This window comes from Hyposmocoma kahamanoa, unplaced genomic scaffold (assembly GCF_003589595.1).
Source record: "Hyposmocoma kahamanoa isolate Upper Pololo Valley unplaced genomic scaffold, ASM358959v1 62, whole genome shotgun sequence".
Lineage (NCBI taxonomy): Eukaryota > Metazoa > Arthropoda > Insecta > Lepidoptera > Cosmopterigidae > Hyposmocoma > Hyposmocoma kahamanoa.
The window spans coordinates 12611377-12631255 of record NW_020653850.1 but is presented as its reverse complement, the minus strand read 5'-3'; the positions used below and the strand labels follow the sequence as shown (position 1 = coordinate 12631255).

Below are 19879 nucleotides of genomic sequence, written 5' to 3'. Positions count from 1 at the left end.
TTTAAACTAGATTTCACAAAATAATTGAAAGTCAAAATAAAAACGACTCTTTTCTCTCCAAAAGGTCCAGAGCGAATCACGAGTGGTTGAAATAATTGATGATATGTAACTTTGCCTTGCGGAAAGGCAAAGATCTTTAGACCATGCAACCTAGTCTTTTTTAATTATTTTTTTAATTATTCATATTATACATGCTCTTACAATGTGTAGTCAGAATACTGTGTTGCTTATTAATTTATGATGTTATGTTGTCACCACATTCGTCGATATCCCACCTCCAAAATACTAGCCAGAAAGCTAGCTCTGCAGCTTAAGTAGCTGACGGAAAGATTACAAAGCCACAAACACCGAAGTCTCCAGGCCGACTACTTATTTGGAACTCTAGGTCTTCATTGAATGGGATCATAGTGTTGTTACATTCTATAAAATAATATTTTAAAAATGGAAACTTCTAGGAACCTCAAGGGCCGGCTGCTATAGAAATTTTCTGAAACATTTATTTGAACCGAACGTTTAAATGCCTTGAACGCTTATTGGCTGTTTCATCGAAATTTGAAATATAAGTCAGAATACATGAAAACCGTGGGTAGTTCAATAATATTCTTACAATATTCGTTTCTTAGTGCTTGGTAGCAGCATCGAGCCGTGTACAAGATTGTTATGTAAATCTTGAATGTTCTTCACACCATTCGATATCTGTTTGAAGTAATGTTTACTTATCTGCGAGGCTGATTGATTTGCTGAGAACATCCATGTAGGTATAACTACTGCTTCCTATAATTGGTTAACAGCTACCAATTTAGGTGGTAAGGTTGGCTGAAGTCATCAAAGGTTATGTCTAAACTAGGTAGATAAGAGAATAACTAGCTAGTTAGGTACCTAGCGTAATAAATTGGGATGACGTGACGTGGGAAATCCATTGTTAGACTGAGTGAAATAGTTGAGCAATAGCCGTAAAATCATTAACAAAATGTACATTTATATCTAATAAAGTTGGTTGATGGTTGGATGATGGTAACGCGTCGTTTTTGCTGATATTATTTATATTGCACACAGACCCTACACCTAATAACATAATTTAATGTTTTAAAAAAGTTGCGATGTTGCGTTATGACTAAAAATGTATACAAACTGATCTCGTTAATACAAGATAATTTTAAAGCCGCGGCATAGTGTCGTGGTAAACAAAGGAAAGCCACACACAGACGAAATAAAAGAAAATGCTAGTCCATCGGGTCTTGGTAGGTATGCGGGCTTTGTGGTGAGACGCCATTTGAGTGCTCCACTAGCACACTGAATACTTCAAAACTGTGCTTACGCGAGAAATTTCTACCATGTTGTACCTAAGTTTCTTGTTACTTAATGCAGAACAATTTGTTGATTATTTCTCGTAAGGCATTCAACTAATCCGCTAACCCATGACTATGTACAAGCCCATCAGCTGCAGGCCGTTCACATCCGCGAGAACCGAGATTACCGACGAAGGAATTAGATCGTTGAGTCAGCGCCGTGCCCCAAATTCCACATACCATCTACTACACAGCCTCTCACTCGAATGCCAACCCATTCCCAAAGCATTAGAACCCATATTCTATTTCACAAGACGGTCTCAAACCCGTCTAAAGAGCCGTTGTTTCATAGTTCCACGATCTATGTAACATTTAATGTTAGCAGACGCTTTATAGTCGAAACTTCGAATCCGTTCCAGAAAGCGATATAACCACGACTTATTTAAGCTTATAGAGGTTCTCCGAAATAGAAAACGTGTTTTTGTTACTGCACGCACTGAAATACAAAATAGCCGAAGTTGTAAAATGTTTTATGTAAACAACAACCAGTAGTACAATTACTTTGATTAAAGTCTTGTTGCTATGCAAAAAAGGCGCTCAATCGCAATAAAGTTTCGCCAAACGAGGCATACCGTGGAGGCTGCACTGCGACTGCGCCCTTATACGCACAATGGGTGCTATTATTAGATGACGATATTCAAGGCTGCCTGCCTCCGGGAATGTCTTCGTTTCGGATGTTTCAAGAGGCATCTTCTAGGAATCACGTCTGACCGAGAGTGCTATGCACATTTTTTACGTGTCGTATGTTCGTGTACAATCAATTCGAAAAGTGAAGTCGGCTAAACTAGCTTGCTTATCGAAAATAACGAGGGTATTTGTTGAGCGCCTTGCGCTGAGCGCAAGTAAAAAGTTAGCAAATAGGAATATCTATTTTTTAATTTTAATTTCAACTGGCAATCTACTATAATTATAATATAAACTAGTAGTGTAGTTACTCCCCACACGGGACCTATTATTGTATGCCGAAAGTTAAATTCTTATAGATAATAGTCATGTCAGATTACTGTGACTTATGTATCGTTTTAATTCATGTTTTTAAATTATATAAATACAGCGCAATATATCAAAAGATTTTTCCGAAGTTTGAAGTTTGAAGTCAATTTCTACTAATAATGCGATTTTATATCTAATAAAAGCTTACGAGCACATTGAAAAATAATTCACCTTGTCATGAAATTCCCGGTCTCAAATTCCTTTGTATACCAGACTTCATTGAAAAAGAACACTAATTTAAAATTAATGTTTCTCGTCGTTGATCTGCCAACTTCTCGTCCTTTTTTAATTTGATGTCATTGAGGTTTGAATTTGATGATGATGATGATGATGATGTCATTGTTGAATAAACCTTTGTCTACTAAATACACATTCTTTTAAAATCTATAATAAGGTGAATAACATTTGTGAACACAATAATAGGGTACAATGCACAATTGACGTTTAAACAGTAGTATACATAGTAAAATATTTCGCCTTTCGAGACAGGTCCTAGATGAGTTTTAAACAATTATGGGAAATTCAAATGTTCAGATTTGAGGAGCAAATGTAGTCTTATGTGGTTGGTTTGAAATTAGCTCTTTTATTCATTCACTTTTATTGCTGGCTATACAACTTGTCCAGAAGGTTGAATACAACTTGATACTGGGTACGTTCGTTATTATCGACCTCTCAGGCCAAGTTAGCACTTAGGTGGAAAGATGTGGGTAACTACTTAAGCAAATTGTAATTAATTAATTACTGATAAGTTAAATGTTTCCAGAAGAGGTTAATTTATTTAAGCAATTTTTTCGTTTATTGCGGATAAGGAACTTCATTAACTTAAATGAGTTCAATAAATTATAAAATATAGAAAAAGTCGCATATGCATTTCGCTGAGAGTGCTGGTCATGTGGTTTATCCAACTGAGATGTCCCCCAACTGTTGTACTCTCTGAAATAATATGGCAGGTTTTCTGACCTTTAAAACTTCGATATTTAAACCCAAAATGTTACCAAGCGTCAAGTAGAATAATTCGTAGTACAAATTCCATGGCCCTTCTTAGCGCCAGCCTACCTGTGGACTAAAAAAACCGTCCTGACTACAGGGCCGTGTCGGCGCTTTTGATAATTTATAAGACTCGCCTTTCTTGGAATTTCGAAATCTCGACGTTTCGTGCTCTGCTCGCGGCCCACGGAATGGAATGTAACGGATTTGCTACGATAAAAAGGTGCATTGTACCATTGCCTATTGTGACAAGCGAGAAAGCGACGGTTTTTTAGTTTTCTAATTTAAAAATTTAATAGAGCAATGTGACACGCGCAGCGTGCCAATCCGATTCTAATTACGTCTGCAGCAATCCAGCTATACAATGGAAACTAGTTGACAGAATGTACCCGGAAGTAGTTAGTTAAAAACATTCACCAGATTAGATACAACCAATGTTGTAACGAAACAAAACCCAAAAATTAAACAGGATCGTGAAGAGGCTTTCTACATCCTCGGGTATATACTTACTGACATAAGTTAGTAAATACCTGCATACAAACTGAACCGGCGTCCCGAACGCGGAGAGTTCTGGGAAAAGCAGGCCGCATTCCTCGGCAAGCGCTGCCATTGGCCGCTCGGTGTTCGCTTGCAGCCCTGCAATCAAAGACAACTGCTTTAACAGACGCGCCTCAAATTAAATTACAATTTCTGAATGACTGAATTAAGACAACCCAGATTGTCTTAGTTCCGACATGCTACACGATAATGGCGCTATGTACTCTTATACATTCTAATTCCCGGGTGACACTTATAAAGCTAGTTTTTTAATTCATTATAGCACAATTTGAGTCGACGCATGCGAGCATTGTCTAACTTCGTGTAGTCAGCTCCAGCTAATGGTAAGCAAGTTAGTAAGCAAGCGTGTCTAGTCAGGATGGATTTTATACAATGAGACTACAAATACATGTTTTAAATTTACTAATGCCCTCTACACCTAAGTAATTATTATTGACTAGGTTTCTATGTAAGTACTTACAGTCAAGAGCCCATCAAATTTGACACTTTAAGACTTTGGACCTTCTTGTCGCAAGCCGCATTAAATCGACAAGCTTGACGTGCTCTTGATCCTAGTCTGGCTAGATAACGAATGAATTATTACTAATTGTTGTAATTGCTGGACAAGTATACCTACAGTAACAAACTGGGGTCTTCCCGATAAATAATGTCGTCTCGCTCACACCATTTTGTACTCATTTTGTACCAGAAATGTACAAGCGAAGTATAAATTAAACTTTTCCCATTTCTTTTCTACGATTTGCAAGACAAGAACAAGGTAGATTCACTACGCGCGCAACTGCATTTAATCTTTGACTCGGCTAAGTCACGAAGTGAACGCTCAGGCTTCGGCCGAGCCGTGGCGGGTTCATTCATTAAAATATTCATTTATTACAGTGTCTACCGCATCTCACCGCGACGGCTTATCATATTACAGACCTGGAATTCATTAATGACAATGTTAGCTGCGAAGAATATTGTACACTTACACTTGCTAATAAATTGCGAAGGTGGTTTCTGTCAATACGTACTTACCTGTCTTTTAATTTTAACTTGAAAAGAAAATTGCTATGTATTGCCTTCAGGACGTTATTTTTTGTGTTGTGCATGTTACATCGTCAACCTCATCATCACTTTTCATCAGGTGAGATGGAGGTCAAATGCGCACTTACTTTATATATATTTTAAAAAAACTAGATACAATGACATAAGCAATTAGATACAAACTAGACTAACCATACACAAGTATTTTAAATTGCCTACGATTTTTTTAGAAGCAGATTATATCAGTGGAGAAAACTCTTTGTACCTTAATAATTCCCATCGGCTCACCTTACTAAATTGGATAATCGTGGTTTGTATTATTTTATATTTTAACAATATTTTTACATAATTTTTAACAAATCAAACGACTGACAATTTTATCCGACGATACTAAAGCCGCGTGACTAAAATCTTTATAGAAACACTACCTAGAGTGCTTCCTCAACTACTGTCGCTTTCACTCCCACAAAAAAACGAGTTTGTGCATTTGTATGTCATTTTAAATACGCGAATTTATATGGCAACACAACACTATCGGCTGGATTGAGCGATGATGCGCGACGCGATGCAAGCGTGAAAGGTAGATTGTTTCGTACCGGCAGTAGGGTAGGGTTTCGTTGGGTAGAGTGTAAAGTGCAATAATGCATCATCATGAGGTATTACAGATTATGATGAGGAATTAATACAGAAGTATGTCTTTTCATAATCTGTGGTATTTATTTTTTACAGTGGTACATTACATAATAGACTTCCCCGGATTAAATATGGAAAGAAAGTGAACTTCAAAATTTTATCGTACAATTTATTCGTGTAAAAACTTTAATAAAATAACAAAGAGACGGTCTTGGGTTGTGTTACAGCATTAAATTCGTAGACCCCTGAAGGGGTGTGTGCAGGGTGCAGGGTGGGGAATGTGACAGCTGCGGCGCACGTGGTTTGGCAGATGACGCCCGCGCACGAGCAAGCTGCGCTCGCACACCTGCCCCGTGCCAAACTTTACCTTCATTTTTTATGCTTTTATCGTCTTCTAAGTAGCATCTGCTCAAAATAAAACTCATTCTATAATAATATTCCAATTCAGCATGTTTCTTTGTTTATGACCTCTGTGTCGTGAAAACCGGCCAAAGGGATAAGTTATTTGTTTTATAGAGAAAAACATACATCCCAAATAGTCTCATTTCCATACATTGGAAAAATCGGCTTTATGTATTTAATGAGAGAAGTAATACAGATATGACATCTTGTAAATAACAAGGTATTTCCCACCTACTAATTAATTAACACCGCATGACGTCGATGTATTCAAACCACAGTGACTTAGCTTAGAGGATGGAAATGATTTAGTGACGTGAGAAGTATGTACATACCTTTATTGTCCTGAGACGCCGTGGAAACAGTATTACGTAACCGTTCCTTACAAATTTCCATAGATCTGTCAATAATATTGATGTTAAAAAAAATAGTGCAGTCGATTTATGATGACATTACCTGTATATGAGCAACTACACTAGGACACGTAACCTACGGTTACGTAGTCGCTACGTATATCCATTGCAATCTGTTAGTATCTACCTCTGTACGTCGCACTCTAGCGACAAAAGCAGACGCGTTTTATGACTAACAAGAAAATGTCCAAACTTCATCGTTTTCCGTTTACCAATCTCTTTCCTTTAATACTTATTTAGTGTTGCTGTATTTCTCGGAACGTCAAGTGTCTGCCGCGTCTTTACTTTAGTCTTTGGTGTCAATCAAAGTGCGAGTGACGCCGTAATGATAAGCAAATTTTAACAAACAGCATTAGTGATTGCAAAATTAGAGGCAAATCAAGGAAAATAATACCTAGTATGTGTCTTCGAATAACTATTTCTTTTAAATTAGTATTCCCATGTGAAATGTATATGTTTCCGGTATATGTATCAACTTGTGTTATAGGTAACCAAATGTACCATTGACAATTGGTAGCCAAGGATTTCGGATATGGGAGAAAGAGAAGCTGTTAGCTCCTCTGACGATGGCTTACATGATAATTTAGAAACATCCAGCGTACCGGGCACAAGTGGAACGTCAGGTAATACCGTAGTATTAAATAAATGTAGCGTAGATAGTTGTTTTCAATAAGAATTAAAGTAGTTTTTAAATTTTCACACATATTGCATAACAATTGAGTAACAACTTTGCATTATGTATATAATATAGTTTATGCATGTTTTTTAAGACATAAAATTATGAGTAACAATCACCATGACTTGTACAGGTTTAAGGTTGAGCTTGAGAATTAAGATTTAAATTCAACTCTATACCGCTTGCGATAAGAACGGTCCAAAGTATCAAGCTTGACGCGCTCTTGACTATGATGAATGTACGACCATTCCCAAGTGAAGCCACATTCCCAGTACGAATATTTTGTTTAGAATGGGCTGTTAAAAAGTTGTGCGAAGTTTCCTTCCTTACCCCACTTATTCCATACGATACCTTGAAATTATTACTAATTTTTTTTTTTTTTTAATTTATTAAGGCTTTGGCAAAACCATCAGCCTAAACATGAAGTTTAATTATGTTTCTGTAAATATGGCCGCCACAAAGAGGATAGGCAATTTGAGGCGTCGTGTTTGGATTGACTCGGGATTCCTTAAAACAGGCCGATACGGGTTTTCTAGTTCGAGATTCGTATAATTTCGCGTTTTAATCTTCGATTAAGGCACAATAGCACTATCCTATTCCACTTTAAACTAGATTTCACAAAATAATTGAAAGTCAAAATAAAAACGACACTTTTCCCTGCAAAAGGTCCAGAGCGAATCAATTATTACTAATCGTATACATACAAAAGCGCATTTATTCATAGCGCGTTCTGACCTAAAACAAACTGAAATAACATGAAGTACTATTCTTAATTTATTTGTTTTGTTGTAGTTTTAAGCTGATGGCCTCGTAGCCAATGCTCAATAAATTTAAAAAAAGTACTATAGAGTAAACGGAGATAAAACAAAACTCAGAAAACATCTCAATCAAAGTCCGATTGATATTTCATTCGTTCATTATTATTGTCTACCCTCAAACTTAAAAATATGGCCCACAATGTGGCTTTTTTTGTAATGAAATGAAGTATTTTAATTTTTTTTGTCAGTTGTTTTTATTTATTGATTTAGACAACAAGGCTATAAATATAAACCTCAACTAGTTCAACAAAGTCATAATAGACTTTAGCTACGTTACTACTAATGAAAAAAAATAATTACAAAATTAAATGGTATTAAGTTTTTCAGGAATCACGAGTAAATAAATGTTTAAACTAGTTAGTTATTTTTCATTACTAATTAAGAATTTATCGGGTTCTTAAGTTTTCGCGATTGTTACACATAGGAAATGAAGCTATTTTTCCGGATTTAAATCGCGTATATTTGTTTTTCAAACATATTAAACAAACAAATTACGAATTTCTTTAAATTAACGCGTGTATTCAAAACTGGCCGGTTACAGACCGGATCTTGAAAAACAGCTGTCTCGGTGTAGTAGGAATGAAAAGAATAATTCCCAACTGCGTGAGCTAGAAAGAGACAAATTTCCAAATTTGCCGCCATCATTACAACGACACTAACCGACAACGGCCCGCCGCCACCGCACTACTTGTCCCTCCCATACGCGTACAGTATCGACTATATCCATGTTGCCACAAAGTTATACTTTTAAATACCCGAAATATCATAATAACTCAAAAATTTATTTAAAAAAACAAAATACATGCCATTTTAGATCCGAAATAAATAGTGTCATTTCAAATATGTACCTACTGTTGAGTAATTTTGGAAGAATATAATTTAGAAGGTTCAAATATATTCTAAATAAATATCTTTTGAAGTTTATTTAGCGTGAGAGTGAATTATAAAATAAACTTCAAAATTAGAGATGGAACGAATAGTGATTTGGCCGGATACCGAATATCCGGCAGATATCTGAATATCCGGCGAGGACTTAGGCCGGATAGCCGGATATCTGACCCACTGCCGTAAACATGTTGTGACCGATTTACAGTGCGCATCGCCGTGATTGATTGATTAGTGAATGACTGCACTTTCACATTGACGATTTGATTTGTTGTGGTCGCTTGGTTTTTATAAAAACGATTAATTTATTCGATAATAAAAACAAATACGTAACAGAAAAATGTTAACAGTGAAAAAAATCCAAATTTGGCAATATTTTAATGTCAGTGCTGTGTGTTTGTTGTGCCGAATGCAGCTTTTTCGCGGTGGAGAGGAAAAAAGCAAATACATCATTGTTTGGCTATATTACAGTTTCTAGTTGTTATACCCTTATATCCTAGACTTGATGGGTGAATTTCACTTTCCGAAATTCAATGGCACTTTTTGAGTGATTTTTGTAAAACCCTTTTTTCTTTTGGTTTTAAGGTCTTAAACATACAAATAAATTCAAGCAATGTCAATAATTATAAAATCACTGAAATATTTAAGTTAAATACAACAAAAAACTATTTTTAGGTCACAGGAATGAGATTGCAGTAACACGAATGATTTTCTCCTAAACATAAATGAGAAAGACGGCACAGTAATGAGAAATTATTATTACAATACACATTTTGTCGTTCACAAAAGAACATTTAAGAACATTTAACATGTAACAATTATTTTAATATAACTTCTTGATCGAAATCCTTCTCAATCGTGTAAGACGGTGTATCTATATGTAATTAATAAATAAATCTAAATAAGTATTTTGTTAATGTCGTATAAACTTTGTTGTACATCAATATATCATTATCACCACCATCAACATCATCATCATGATCACCATTATCATCAACATCATTACTATTCACATCATCATCACAATCATCGTCATCATCACTACAATCATCATCGTCATCACCACCACTACCACCATCTAATTGTTATATTTCAAGTGAATGTTTGGCTTAAAGTAACTATTTGACTTAAAAGTAGACAAGAATGAGAGCGACAATAATGATATTTGAATACATTTTTAATTGTCGAGTGTGTAAAATAAGCTAGACCGTTATAAAAGTGCATGGATTTTAAAGTTTCCTTTATCTAATTGATGTACAATAAAGTTTATAAAACTATTACTTAATACTTATTTACATAGATTGCTTTACATTAATGAGAACGATTTAGTCACTAGCGCTGAAATTGGTATTTAAGTCGGTTTTTTGCTAAAACGGAGATGCACAGGTTACTTCACTGTGTACACTTCAATACGACAGGAGCCTCTTCTCACGTGTGCGAAGGGTGAAGGTGATGCGGTATGAACTTTTGTTATTAGGAGACTTTTATTGACACTAATTTAGGTTTGAATTGACAATAATGATAAGAAAAATTGAAACACATTTTGTATTCCCAAGAATACATGTTTGTTTATAATACATTGGAAAGTTACGGTATGTATCCGACGTGTAAGTTATTAGAGTCTATCTTCGATGGGAAATATTGCGATTTACACGAGTGTTTAATTTTATTTCTTTTCTTAAAATTAGGGCGACGTGGAACCGGCTTCCATGAATGAGAAATTGCCCACTTTTTAATTTTTATTTATTACTGTGACGTAGTAAAGTCTTCTTTTTATGTGTAGCACAGACTAAGTAAGCGAGCAATCATATTAAATAAATAATGCTTAGCATTCATGTAATATCATAAAAATTATTGAAAGGGACACATTTTTGGAGGTTACCTGAAAACGACCTGATACGCCCATGATTATTTTGTTTTAATTTAATTTCATTAATTTGTTTGTGATCTAACAATTCCAAGCCTTGATACCAGAATTGCCAAAAAAAAATTTTTTTTAATTTTTTTTATCTACTTACACGTTTCATTATTGTAGGTACACATTGTATTTGAAAACAGTTCAAATCGATCGTGATCGCGATCATTGCATTTGATCGTCTAGCAATAACAAGTAGTTTATAGTGAAAAACTGTCCTCAGAGGCTGATCTCGTTTATGAAAATAAATAGAACCAAGTTTTACTACTTAATGCAGAAAATCTGATCCACTATAATTTGCCTTAATGAAATTTGAATACTAAATTTACAGATAACGTTATCTAACTTCATAGTTCTTTCAGTTACAAGTAATAAACAGATTGTCAACGATCCTGTAGTTGCTGTTGATTCTAGTAATATCATCTTTAATCAAGAAATCAATTTATTTGGCGTACTGATTATAAATTTTGATCAGTTTTAAGCGTCCACTATCTGAACGGATATTGTTCCACTATCCGGTATCCGGCCGGATAGGACGTCCGTTTTATTTCTATTTAAAATTATTTCACAACAGCGAAAAAACTTTTTTAATGACTCCATCGTTTTCGTTCAGTAACTTCAACTTTTGACAGATGTCAAATGTGGAAAATGAAAGGAAAAATATTGGGAAATTATCCGGTAAATATTTATTTTTCTGAAAAATATGGTTTTTTCGAAATGGAAATTTTTCCATGACCCAACACTTCCAATGTGTAACAACTGCGAAAACTTAAGAACAAAATTCCTAAAAATAATTTCTTATAATATAATAGGTAAAACAACTCCCACAAAACAACCCAAGTATATTGGTAACTAATAAAAATAAATAAAATTTTAACCGACTTCAAAAAAGGGGGAGGTTCTCTATTCGACTGTATTTTTTTGTATGTATGTTACGCATTTGTGAACCGATTTGGATGATTCTTTTTTGTCGGAAAAAGGGTACCTCAATATAGCTCCCATTTAAATTTGAAGGAATTATCCCACCTCTAATTGTAAACTAGGGGATGAATAACCGGTAACCGATTTCAATAAAACTTCAAATATAATTATGTAATTCCACGAACTTTTGAGGTCGGTTTTGTTTATATTTAAAAAACTGCATAAATAATTATTTCTCCTTATTTTGTGGTAAACCCGCTAAGTTGACAACCCCAGCATGGATCGCGCTGTATTGTTAAGCGTACAAGGCCTCTGAGGCCGCGCCTGGGCGTCCGATTTATAGAAATACCGTGTTGCGAGTGAGACGTGTGTTGTGGCGCTTCGCTTTATTGAACGAACGAACGAAACATTTTCCTTGACTTCAGTCGCAGAGGGTCTGCCCCAGACTCAGTTTGTTTGTTTTGTTCTGATGTGGATTTGAAGTGATACTAAACTGTACTCAGTTTAAGTGCTCAAATCAGTGCTTGTCAAACTCATTATTTGGATCACAAATGGAAGGATTAACAGGTAAATATTTAGGTTTAGAAATGACACGATTTATCGAACATATGTTTTAATTTGACACCAACACGACGTCACTTATTTTTACTGTATGCGGGTTAACAAAACAATTTACTGACTTTTTGGAAATAAATTAAAGGCGATTAGTGAAAGTGCAGTATATTTAATTATACCAATGAAATATATTCCGGTATATTTAACCCGAAAAGTGGCATTGAATCTGAATTAGTAAAAACTCTTTTTTAAACGGCGGCGTTATGCATCATGAACAAGAAATTTAATTAACGGACCTTATATGTAGCTCATTATGAATACATCTGTTTATATTCCATTAAACTGCCACCAAATGACGACCTTAGCGCAAAAAATCTCGTGGACTTTTATTAAGGCGAATAATTAATTGTATTATGTTTTATTATTATGTAATTTAGACCTTATGGAATGTAAGTGCTATAATATGACATCACTTAATTATTATTTATGACTTAGAAATTTTAGGACCCAAGAACAAACGAATGTAAATAAAAACCTAGTGGTTGATAGTATTGTTACATAGTCATTATTTATTAATTTTTGTCTTAAATTATTCTCCGTCCCTATTTGTGCATAATATAGTGTTTTAAGAAATTAATTTGTATTTTTAAGATAATTTTAACAAGTTTAGAAACATTTAATGAAAATTATTTAAACGTTATTATAATTCATTAATATGATAAAGGCTAAATAAATACAGATTGTAACTACACTCGCATGGTACTTACAACGCCATCTATAAAATTAGAGTGTAACTACCGAATTAACAATGTGGCAAAAATTTTCCCTTTGTTTTTCAATTGTTGTTTTACTGATTTAATCACTTGATTTGAAGGCTGATATCATTCAATTTATTAATTTATATTTTGACCATTTTCACTTAATTATCAAATAATCTTTTAATGAGTAGCTCATGTACTAAATCGACTTGTAAATACACAAGTACTGACTAAGACTGTATTTTTCCAAGAATCATTAGAGTGTTATAAAGATAACATTCTACTAGTTAAAAGTATAATAAGTGATTATGATTATATTCAACAACATTACATATTGATGTACTTGACTAATGGCTTCCTATGTAGATTTCATAGAACCACTAATCACAATACATCACTAAAATGAAATGTGGTACTATGTTAACGCCAACTACTAAATTTGACCTTGGCTGAGCTCTACCCAGCGGCGCCTCTGAGGCATGACCTCACAAATTTAGCAAGTACATAGACATACCTACTACCATTGTATGATTGCTCAACTTGTTTTTTGTAATATTTTTTGCTAGGTATTGAATCAGGTTTTGCATTGGTACCCAGTTCTCAGGGAAGGAAAATGGTAGCTGAGCTTTATATGATTCAGAAATATAATGCTGTAATTTTACCAATATTTCCTCATGCTTTTGCCTTGCTGATTATTGAAAGCTACTACTAGCGCCCTCTGTGTGCGAAATTGGTAACATTGAGCACCAATTGGAGTAAATTGCAGGCACAGTGCTCTCCCCAGTGGAATGGATTGCTGCAATTTTCCTGGAAATTATAGGCATAGCGTTATATTGCATTTACCTAATCAAATTACGTGAAATCATTTCTGGTTTGAAAATCCTGATTCTTACTTGCCTATTATCAATTTAGCAGTTATGTATTCTGCCCTCGGAACGAAAAAAGGCACAACTGCTGTATAAAGTACGCATAGCTCTGTGCCCTTTTTCGTTACGAGGGCATTACTGCTTTCTATTGCATAAAATAAAAACAACCTTTGAGAATTTACGTGTCATCATTTTATCGGAGCGTGACGTGCGTTTGTCATTTGATAAAATATTGTTGCCATATCAATCCGCTGTGAAGCTGGCTTGGATGCAATATATGTATATGGTGGATGCGTCAGCGCGATAGCACTCGTTTGACAGCATATCCACACTAGTTTTTATATTTCGTAGTTTAACTTTCTTTCGTGTACTTTGGTAGATTTGTATATAAATCCATTTAAATTATTGAATTCATCATTTTTTTAGGATCATTCTTAGAATATACGAAAAAGGTTTTTCTCTTGAAAAAACGAACGTAAAGTTGGGCACAAAGACCATGTAATTTAATGAAATATTATATATATAGTTTCTAGATTGTGTTTATAAAGTGTCATTGAATTTTATTAGTTAGCATCGAAATAGACACACATACTCTTTTTAAACTGATCTCATAAGGTTTTCGAGTCGTGTGTTTAAAGTATACAAAGAAAACTTACATATTCCTTTATAGCAATATCTTTTGTATTTGGACTTTAAACGAAGCACGAATCCCTAGGGTCAATTACACCGAAACTGGGGTCAATGCAGAAGTGAATGGTGCCTCTCGATCATTGGGCGTGGGTTTCGAGCATTCCACAGCTCCGCGTACTCATCGCACCATTAATCTGGAAACAAAAATAATGCCATAAGTTGAAGTGCGTACAAAACAAGTAACATTTTCATCGAAATTGTAAAAAGGTTTTATGTTCACACGCTAGTACTGTCCCAGTATAAAAAAATAACATTAACATGAATATTATACAAGTAAATAAACTGAACAAACCGACATGTTGTACAGTAGGTACGAGCTTCACAGTTTATGCTGTACGATGAAAACAGCATCCAATGTGATATGTGCCGCGGCGCCGCCCATTTCATCGTTCATGTTATTTTTCTTTTGTGTCGGCGAGAGCGGCCTTTAGGAAACTTCGGCCGTGGAATGTAGTCGGCCGGCGGCAGCAGTACTCGCCCGGGTACTTGCGTTTAACGAGCGCCTTTGCCGGCGCTGGCGGCTTTCTACCATTACCAGTGTCTTCAAAATCGTGCCATTTTCTCAACGACTCCACCAGTAAAACAAAGAAGTTTACTGATCTTACGTGCCTTTGTCTTGGAGATTTGTAGTTATTTTATTTTATAAATTATAATAACCAATAAAACGTACATAGTTCTAAAGTATATCAGAGAAATTTCCTTTTTATTCATGTAGAAGTTCACGTTCATATAATGACGACGGCACTGCAATGAAATGTGCCCCATCTGGCGGATGTTCTCTTCCTGACACCGTTTCCGGGCTAGTATCCTATTGTTTATTTTTCAACAGTCTTTTATGAGAGATGCCGTTTATTTTTACAGACAACAGACAGAATTCATTCATATTTCTTTCATTATCATTCAAGTTTTCTTTTACAAATGTTCGTGAACTTTATAAAACATCATTTCCTGGTTAGGGCTACCGTGTCTACCTTACAAAAGCTAAAGCGTAGCAACAAATTTGTAATAGTGTTACAGGACGACATGTAGTGCTACATATATCTTAGGCTAGCGCGTAGGCGCTACAGGCGAGGCATTGGAATTCGAATGCCGAGCGCCGCCGACCACCTATAGGCATGAGAACACGGCCCCGTCCCCTTCCCCACGCTGCCGGCTTGTTCTCCGGCGCCGCCTCTCGCCGCCCGCTCTCAATCACAATGCTGAATTTCATTTTTGCATTGCACTTCCAATTTCCAATGTTTTTTGTGACCATTTTTCCTGAAAAAAAAAAATGAAAATTTTTGGCACAACATGAATTGTACTAAAAGAAAATAACTTCAATTCAAATCAGCAAATAAAGCATATACAAGCCAAATTTTCTTTGATTAACCATTTACTGCCTTTGTCATTCCAAAATTTCGTTGCATATTATTAAACTCTAACTAGGTACTTAAGTACTGTCCGCATTCCAAGCAGCCACTTTTTTAACCGGCATTAGACCCGCCCAGCAGTACTCCCACATTCCACAGCTTTTTTTTACGCTGTGTGGTCTCGCGGTTTCCGCTGAAGACGGCAACGTCGCGTCTCAAATATGAATGAATGTCGGCGAACGGAGTGGCAACGTCGCGCCAGACGTTCGCCTGATTGAGAAACTGAATATCTCTCCCGCGTTGTCCCTCGTTCCTTTGGCCACAGCTTTTCTTATTTGACCTACAAGTTTCAGACGACAATTTTAAGTTGTCTTATTGTAAACCACTCATACAAACTAGGTATTATGGTAGGTAAGCTGCCGTTAGCACGTGATGGTGTATTATTAATTATGAGGGTTCGTGTTCACGTTGGTCATGTTAGCAGTATTTTTAAATTCTCATTAAGTAGAGTTTTACGAACTAACCAGTTGATGAGTTCGTCTTGATTCGTCCTATTCATGCAATATCAAAACTATGTGGCATTCGTATAAGTATTTAGATATCTGATTGCCAGCAATGCAATCGAGGACGACTATACAAATGTCAGGATGTACATTGTATATTGATAGGTATGTTTAATTGTCGACTGGATATAAAATATAACAATAATAAGGTCCCAACGAAACCCCATACAGCTGTGCTGTGCACCCCATAAAGCAAATTTGAACCCTCTAAAATTACGCACGCATGCGCAGTGAGTGGGGAAGTCGAGTCAGCAATAATATCCAAATACTCAAATAGTACTCCTTTACTAGTAGTGTAGTGCGCTTGTGTCAGACTCCATTTAATTATTTTTTAAAGAAGCAAATTTTTGCCTAATCGTGCGGTTTTGGTGCAATGTGCATTACTTGCAGTGATACAATTTGAAATTTTTAGTATTTACAGCCAAAATGCCTACTTTAGTCAAATGCTGTCATGGAAATGGTAAATATCGATCCGTGTGCACTTTTCGGCCATTATTATCAAAACTGCTGTAAAATATGTTTGCCTCTTGTTTCTATTACTAAACAACTTATCCAAAGATTTAGATATTAAGGCAACAAACTTTTATTTTTTTAGTTACTTTAGCTATTAATTCGCACAATTTCCAGTTCTAGCAAACTTTCCGAATTGATAAACAAACCATCTATATTGAATTGGACCATCAATCTTATTAACTGTTTACAAGGTTCTGATATATTATCTGAAATTTTAAACTAAGCCTATTAATTATGTACTAGCCCTGGGGACTTGTACCTATATAAAAAATTGATTGCGGCCTAGTGCATGCGCACTGAGAGCTCTAGAGCAGCGCAGGGCTCGCCCTCCCCCGCAACGCGGGAGGGCGGAGGAGACGGGAAGCTGGGAATGGAATTTCGATGACGCAGCGGCCCAGCCGCCCGCCAGCCGGTTCGATCCCGAGACGCCTGCGAACTTGTTGTCATGTGAAATTGTTCTCGCATTGCCTCGACGCCATGTTTTATGTCCCTATGCAGAATGTGCGTTATCGTTTGATATAGATATATAGAGACGAGCACGCACCATCAGATTGTTACGTACTAATTAGTAAATTTCAGAGTGACAACTTTTATTTTTTTAAACCTGGTGCGAACCAACTAGGTATTTAATGAAATTGATTTGATGAGACTTGCTAATTGTGTGTTTTCTTTTTACAGTGCCACCGAAAAATCCCTCTCTGGCTTTCAAAACACCTTCATTTGACAAGACAGATAACCATGACACCTTCGAACCCATCAATTTCACCCCTGAGCCTGTGCAAGAAGTGCCTCCACAAGATATGCGCCGTGAAGATGAGCGCCTAAAAACATTCAAAAACTGGCCTGTCCCGTCTGTAAGACCAGAAGTTCTTGCAAAAAATGGCTTTTATTACCTCGGTCGCGGCGACGAAGTTCGTTGCGCATTTTGTAAAGTAGAAATCATGAAATGGGTTGAAGGCGATGATCCCGCGAGTGATCACCAACGGTGGGCACCTCAATGCCCATTCTTAAAGGGTCCATCTGCTGTTGAACCTGTCGGCCGAGATGAGTGCGGTGTTAGAGCACCACCTACTACTACTTCCGCTATTCAAATGCCAGGTCCAGTACATCCCAAATACGCTTCACAGGCTGCTCGTCTACGCACTTTTAAGGATTGGCCCCGATGTATGCGTCAAAAGCCTGAAGACCTAGCCGACGCTGGTTTCTTTTACACTGGCCAAGGGGACAAAACAAAATGCTTTTACTGCGATGGTGGATTGAAAGATTGGGAGGAGGATGATATCCCGTGGGAACAACACGCCCGCTGGTTCAAACGCTGTGCCTTCGTCCTACTTGTCAAAGGCAAACAATTTGTGCAGAAGGTCATAACAGAGTCGTGTTTCATAGAAGCTAACGAGGAAGACACCATACCTCCGGCTGTAAAACCACAAGAGCCCAAAAAGGAAGAAGCCCCGATAGAAGATTCAAAACTGTGTCAAATTTGTTTCTCTGAGGAACGCAACATCTGCTTCGTGCCATGCGGTCATGTCGTGGCTTGCGCGAGGTGTGCATTAGCAAATTCCAATTGCCCAATGTGCAGAAGGACGATTCAGTATGCTCAGCGATTATATTATCCCTGAAGAGAGAGCTCGATGCGGGCTCGTCGCTAGTCATTGGAAACAAGACCGTGCCGTCCCTGTGTGACATGTGCGACTCACGTAGGCGGCAAGACATTAAAAAACCAAAGTTCCACAAAATGTCAGCACCAATCACGAAAGTCAGTAATAACATTATTCGTATAGTAACAGTCGTTCATTATAAAAGTACTTAGCCCATATATTTTACACTACACCACATGCTATCAGAATTTCATCGGAACAATCGCCCGTTTGTAATGTGCGCTCGCTAGACTTCAGACATTTGACAACCAGTCTCAGTGTTGATAGTCGCTACCATCCGCGTTACATATTTAACCGTTTCATAATAAAAATAATTGTGTAGCGCTTCTTGCAGTCCCAAGAGGAACTAAAATGTACCTTACACATTATTATGCGAGATCGCTAGCGATTATTGACATTGTAAAGTCGCAGCACAGGTACTGATTTTAATGAAGTGTATGTTGCTTCGTTTATGATCTGGTGAAAGTGCATTTCAAAATGAACTTCACTTGTAGATCGGTCTTTGTCGCTAGTCACCAAATAGAACAAACAAAGAGACGCCACCTAGATTTGGCACACAGGCGCCACTGAGGGACGGCGCGGCCCTGATTGGGGGCGACTGCACGCCTCCGGGGCTCTGATGAGCATTCTGAACAGCCCGCAGCCGTTTTGCTGTGATGTAATTATATAGTTTCGGTGGGGCAATATGTGGATTGCAATTAGCGGCGTTTTTGATGAATAAAGTTTTAGAGTTCAACGATTTTGAAGTATTCTTTTCAATTTATTTAATGACCTGTACATAAACATTGTAAATATTTAGTTTATCATTTTGTCCCACCGAAGTGAGGATACCAACTTAGATAAATGCAATTAAAACTTATCGCTGCCTCTAGCAAAAAAATACAATCGCATATTAAGGATCTAAAAGACATAAGTCCTCACCATACCTTAATCCAACACTCATATTGTAATCCAGTACTTCATAATTTTTATTGCATTGTCTAAGTAGGTATTTTTCATTTAATTAAGTATTAAATATATGAAACAATTAAAAAACACAATCACTGTAATAATTTATAAATAACAATTAATGTTTGGAATGTTACTTGCAGTTTTTCATTTTTAAATAAGTAACATTGACTGCATATTAAACTGTTCCTGTACATAATAAATAATAATAATAATTTTATTTTGACATGATCATCCAGTCAGTATATAATAGTAGTTTCTGTAACAATTTGGCATGCTTGACTACCATTGCATAAATAGAAAGCAATGTAAATTTTGCGTTTAACATAGACTTAACTAATGTTTAATGATATAATACGAAAGTAGTTGTGAAAACTAGGAACACACATTTCTGCAGTGATTTTAAATT

At 36.2% G+C, this 19879-nt stretch overlaps 1 protein-coding gene and 1 long non-coding RNA gene across 8 annotated transcripts in view; one reads left to right on the top strand and one right to left on the bottom strand.

Moving 5' to 3' along the window:
- LOC113229676 (baculoviral IAP repeat-containing protein 3) overlaps positions 1 to 19229 on the top strand; it is a 27136-nt gene extending 7907 nt beyond the window's left edge. Inside the window, exons 1-4 of one of the 7 annotated variants that reach the window (XM_026463351.1) lie at positions 5206 to 5220; positions 6843 to 6978; positions 17543 to 18476; positions 18537 to 19229. In XM_026463351.1, the coding sequence (XP_026319136.1) occupies positions 6888 to 6978; positions 17543 to 18476; positions 18537 to 18645 (1134 nt within the window). In that variant the 5' untranslated portion in view covers positions 5206 to 5220; positions 6843 to 6887 and the 3' untranslated portion in view covers positions 18646 to 19229. Of the gene's footprint in view, positions 1 to 5205; positions 5221 to 6612; positions 6753 to 6842; positions 6979 to 11904; positions 12138 to 16762; positions 16812 to 17542 lie in introns of those variants that run through there. The other 6 variants (XM_026463350.1, XM_026463349.1, XM_026463353.1 and 3 more) reach the window with 6 other exon arrangements.
- LOC113229678 lies at positions 12864 to 14827 on the bottom strand. The gene is made up of 3 exons (XR_003310432.1): positions 14732 to 14827; positions 14406 to 14573; positions 12864 to 13690 (listed from the first exon to the last, which is right to left on the bottom strand). It is a non-coding gene; the product is annotated as an uncharacterized LOC113229678 (long non-coding RNA).
- Positions 19230 to 19879: the final 650 nt, after the last annotated feature.